This window comes from Notothenia coriiceps, unplaced genomic scaffold (assembly GCF_000735185.1).
Source record: "Notothenia coriiceps isolate Sejong01 unplaced genomic scaffold, NC01 NC01_scaffold00013776, whole genome shotgun sequence".
In the NCBI taxonomy this organism is placed as follows: Eukaryota; Metazoa; Chordata; class Actinopteri; order Perciformes; family Nototheniidae; genus Notothenia; species Notothenia coriiceps.
The window spans coordinates 1-5,379 of record NW_011346477.1 but is presented as its reverse complement, the minus strand read 5'-3'; the positions used below and the strand labels follow the sequence as shown (position 1 = coordinate 5,379).

The 5,379-nt window shown below is 44.3% G+C and overlaps 1 protein-coding gene across 1 annotated transcript; it reads right to left on the bottom strand.

The window, feature by feature from the left end:
* Positions 1-644: 644 nt before the first annotated feature.
* gcm2 (glial cells missing transcription factor 2) lies at positions 645-5,179 on the bottom strand (the record flags this gene model as incomplete). The annotated part of the gene is made up of 5 exons (XM_010774294.1): positions 645-910; positions 3,753-4,009; positions 4,094-4,219; positions 4,423-4,535; positions 4,991-5,179. Coding segments are annotated over 5 exons (951 nt in total), but the record flags the coding sequence as incomplete, so codon positions are not given.
* Positions 5,180-5,379: the final 200 nt, after the last annotated feature.

Here is a 5,379-nt window from a genome sequence, read left to right as displayed (position 1 = left end):
GTTACTACTCTCTCCTGATTGGACCCTCAGTTGATGGTTACTCCTACTCTCTCCTGATTGAACCCTCACCTTGGTGGTTACTCCTACTCTCTCCTGTTTGGACCCTCAGTTGGTGGTTACTACTCTCTCCTGATTGAACCCTCACCTTGTTGATTACTCCTGCTCTCTCCTGATTGGACCCTCAGTTGGTGGTTACTCCTACTCTCTCCTGATTGGATGCTCACCTTGTTGATTATTCCTACTCTCTCCTGATTGGACGCTCACCTTCTGGATTACTCCTACTCTCTCCTGATTGGACGCTCACCTTGGTGGTTACTACTCTCTCCTGATTGGACCCTCAGTTGGTGGTTACTCCTAGTCTCTCCTGATTGGACCTTCACCTTGTTGATTACTCCTACTCTCTCCTGATTGGACGCTCACCTTATTGATTACTCCTACTCTCTCCTGATTGGACGCTCACCTTGGTGGTTACTCCTACTCTCTCCTGATTAGACCTTCACCTTGGTGGACACTCCTACTCTCTCCTGATTGGACCCTCAGTTGGTGGTTACTCCTACTCTCTCCTGATTGGCTCACCTTAGTGGTTACTACTCTCTCCTGATTGGCTCACCTTGGTGGTTACTACTCTCTCCTGATTGGCTCACCATGGTTGTTACTACTATCTCCTGATAGGCTCACCTTGGTGGTCGTGGTGATGATGGTCTGCAGGGCTGCTGGGGACCCCGGGGCATTGCCAGGGTAACGGCAGGGGTACTCGCTGTAGTAATGGTGGTTGTCGCTGTAGGGGGTCGAGGTCTTCAGGAGCTCCTTCCAGCCGGGGGGGGATTTAGCCTGGGGGTCAAAGGAGGAGCAGGGGGGTGGCGCTGAGGAGGAAGATGAGGAAGAGGAGGGGCCGAGGACCGGATTCACCCTGTGGACCAGGAGAGGCTAACGTTAGCAGAGAAACAAACCAATCAGGAAACAGTCGTTCATCGATCTGTGCTCAGACTGACAGAGTGCAGACTTTAAACTAACAAACAAACAAACATCAGGGCGGCTTTATTCCTGCATCTCTGTGATACGTTTATTTAAATCAGAAGAACCCGTTTACTTTGGGTTCTAACTTCTGAAGGAACCAGACTCATTCAGACAGGAGGGTTTGACAACGTTAGCGAATATTAGCTTAGCGCTCGCTGTCTCTGGTGACAAAACTTTTAGAATACATTGTTTATCTAAATATATGTATTATTGACCCGGTCCACATTTTATTTTAAATGGTTGCAGGATCTGTAGGTTCTGCAGGTTCTGCAGGTTCTGTAGGTTCTTTAGAGTCTGTAGGTTCTTTAGGTTATTTCGGTTCTGTAGGCTCTGTAGGTTCTTTCAGTTATTTGGGTTCTTTAGGCTCTGTAGGTTCTTTAGGCTCTGTAGGTTCTTTAGGTTATTTGGGTTCTTTAGGTTCTGTAGGTTCTTTAGGCTCTTTAGGTTCTTTAGGCTCTGTAGGTTGATTTGGGTTCTTTAGGTTCTGTAGGCTCTGCAGGTTCTTAGGTTATGTAGGTTCTGCAGGTTCTTTAGGTTCTGTAGGTTCTGTAGGTTATTTAGGTTCTTTAGGTTCTGCAGGTTCTTTAGGTTCTGTAGGTTCTTTAGGCTCTGTAGGTTATTTAGGTTCTGTATGTTCTTTAGGTTCTGTAGGTTCTGTAGGTTCTTTAGGTTCTTTAGGCTCTGTAGGTCCTGTAGGTTCTTTGGGTTCTTTAGGTTCTGTAGGCTCTGTAGGTTCATTAGGTTCTGTAGGTTCTTTAGGTTCTGTAGGTTATTTAGGTTCTGTAGGTTCTTTAGGCTCTGTAGGTTCTTTAGGCTCTGTAGGTTATTTAGGTTCTTTAGGTTCTTTAGGTTCTGTAGGCTCTGTATGTTCTTTAGGTTCTGTATGTTCTTTAGGTTCTGTATGTTCTTTAGGTTCTTTAGGTTCTTTAGGTTCTGTAGGTTCTTTAGGCTCTGTAGGTTCTGTATGTTCTTTAGGCACTGTAGGTTATGTAGGTTCTTTAGGCTATTTAGGCTCTGTAGGTTATGTAGGTTCTTTAGGTTATGTAGGTTCTGTAGGTTCTTTAGGCTCTTTGGGTTATTTAGGTTCTTTAGGTTCTGTAGGTTATTTGGGTTCTTTGGGTTCTTTAGGTTCTTTGGGTTATTTGGGTTCTTTGGATTCTTTAGGTTATTTGGGTTATTTAGGTTCTTTGGATTCTTTAGGTTCTTTGGGTTATTTAGGTTATTTAGGTTATTTGGGTTATTTGGGTTCTGTAGGTTCTTTAGGTTCTTTAGGTTCTTTGGGTTCTTTAGTTTCTTTGGATTCTTTAGGTTCTTTATGTTATTTATGGTATTTGGGTTCTTTAGGTTCTTTGGGTTATTTAGGCTCTGTAGGTTATTTAGGTTCTTTATGTTCTGTAGGTTCTTTAGGTTATTTGGGTTCTTTATGTTCTTTAGGTTATTTGGGTTCTGCAGGTTCTTTAGGCTCTGTAGGTTCTTTAGGTTCCGTAGGTTCCTTAGGCTCTGTAGGTTATTTAGGTTCTTTAGGTTCTGTAGGCTCTGTAGGTTCTTTAGGTTCTGTAGGTTCTTTAGGTTCTGTAGGCTCTTTAGGCTCTGTAGGTTCTTTAGGTTATTTCTGTTATTTCGGTTATTTCGGTTATTTAGGTTCTGTAGGTTCTTTAGGCTCTTTAGGCTCTGTAGGCTCTGTAGGTTATGTAGGTTATGTAGGTTATTTAGGCTCTGTAGGTTCTGTAGGTTCTTTAGGCTCTGTAGGCTCTGTAGGTTCTTTAGGCTCTGTAGGTTCTTTAGGTTCTGTAGGTTATGTTGGTTCTTTGGGTTCTTTAGGCTCTGTAGGTTATTTAGGTTCTTTAGGTTCTTTAGGTTCTGTAGGTTCTTTAGGTTCTTTGGGTTCTTTAGGTTCTTTGGGTTATTTAGGTTCTTTGGATTCTTTAGGTTCTTTGGGTTCTTTAGGCTCTGTAGGTTCTTTAGGTTCTGTAGGTTATGTTGGTTCTTTGGGTTCTTTAGGTTATTTGGGTTATTTAGGTTCTTTGGATTCTTGAAGTTCTTTGGGTTCTTTGGGTTCTTTAGGTTCTTTGGGTTCTTTGGGTTATTTAGGTTATTTGGATTCTTTAGGTTCTTTAGGTTATTTCGGTTATTTGGGTTCTGTAGGTTCTTTAGGTTATTTGGGTTCTTTAGGTTCTTTGGATTCTTTAGGTTTTTTATGTTATTTAGGGTATTTGGGTTATTTAGGTTCTTTGGGTTATTTAGGTTATTTGGGTTCTGCAGGTTCTTTAGGCTCTGTAGGTTCTTTAGCTTATTTAGGTTCTGTAGGCTCTTTAGGCTCTGTAGGTTCTTTAGGTTATTTGGGTTATTTAGGTTATTTGGGTTATTTGGGTTATTTAGGTTCTTTGGGTTCTTTAGGTTCTTTAGGTTATTTGGTTTCTTTAGGTTCTTTAGGTTATTTGGGTTCTTTAGGTTATTTGGGTTCTTTGGGTTCTTTGGGTTCTTTGGGTTCTTGAGGTTCTTTAGGTTCTTTAGATTCTTTAGGTTCGTTGGGTTCTTTTGGTCCTTTGGGTTCTTTAAGTTCTAAAGGTTCTATAGGTTCTTTATGTTATTTAGGTTATTTAGGTTCTAAAGGTTCTATAGGTTCTTTATGTTATTTAGGTTCTAAAGGTTCTTTAGGTTATTTTGGTTATTTTGGTTCTGCAGGTTCTTTAGGTTCTATAGGTTCTATAGGTTCTGCAGGTTAGGGGGCTGACCTGGGGTCACAGAGGTCGGAGGTCATGGGGTAGGAAGGCGTGCTCAGGTATCCCTGGAAGTCGTATCCAGGCCGGCTCATGTACAGTCTGGGATTGGCTGGTTTCTGCAGTGTGGGAGGAGCCTCTCCCAGTGCATTGTGGGGGTTGTAGTAGGGCTCCGGGCTCTGGAATGCTGGGTAATGCTGCGAGTAGTTGGGCTCCATGAAGGAGATTCTGTCTGACGGGTCAACACAGGAGAGGAGGGCGGGACCAAGGGCCTGAGACAGGAAACAGACTGATAAAGGAACAGTAAACAATGCTAACGAACAGCTAATGCTAACGAACAGCTAGCGTTGCTGTACCTGAGGGTCCATCAGGCGTCTCTTGGGGGTGAACGGGGGGGAGCTGACCCGTCTCTTCACTGAACTCCTGCGGGCCTCCGTCTCAGACTTGGACTCGGGGCGGGGGTGATCGTGGACGCCTTTAGCCTGGAGGCAACACGGGGAACAAAAACACTGTGAGGATGGGGTTCATAGATAGAGTCTCAGGGGGTCTAACTTCATATCTGTGATGGTTTCAAGGCTCCAGGATCAGGTCTTTATGCTCAAGGTAAACCTGATCTAGATGTAGCCCTCCGAGCATTTTAGCCTGTTAGCATGTTAGGCTGTAGCCTGTAGCCTGTGCTGCTGACCTGGAAGAAGATGTTCTTCCCGTCCACCCTCCAGAAGTTGGTGACGGGGTACCCGCTGTGCCCCCTGCAGGGCAGCAGCTCCAGGGTGGCGGTGCAGCTCGGACACAGCTTCTCTGAAACACAAACACACGCTCAGCTGAAACTACTGAATGTCCTCTTCCAACATGAGAGCAACATGCTAACAAAGGTATCAACTGTAGCTGTGAACATGACAGGATGTGTGATTACCTAGAAGAGCATCAGGACTGTTTGAGGCATATGATAGCTATGTGATTAACATGATGATTCAGCCTCTATGGAGAGAGACATATGACAAGCATGATCATTTCTGACGTGGAGCTAATCTGAAGTAAACATTGAATACTGCTTTCTATTCCTCCATCTTGTGACTGTGGAACTCCCTCTCTTGGATATCAGCATGTGAAGGACACTGTTCAGGAACTAGTTGATGCTCTGTATGTGATGACTACTTCCATTCTGGAGAGGATCACAGATACATGGATCCTGAGGTTCAAGCTCAAGTTATTATATTTGTTCTAACAGTTGTGGTTGTGGTTCTGGTTCTTACTCTGCTGTTTCTGCCGGGCCTTGTCACAGATGGCGGGTCGTAGCGTTAGCCGCGAGCCGTCGGTTAGCGAGCAGCCGCGCGAACAAACGACGACGCCCAAACACGACTTCTTCAGGATCTGACAGTTGTGGTTGTTGGTGTTCCTCATCGCCCAGCCGGAGAGATGCCTCTGGGTGTTCTTATCCTCCGCTGAAACAAAGGGTAGCTTAGCATCATGTAGCTTAGCATCATCTTGTATTTAACCTGAGAGATCTTATCAGGGGTAGACATTAAGGGTAAAAAGCCACTGGACCTCCGGGCCGGTGGAATTGTATTATCACTGGCCCCACCATTGTAACCACTGGCCCGGAGCATTCGTCCAAAAAAAATCACATTTGTTGCAATAGTAA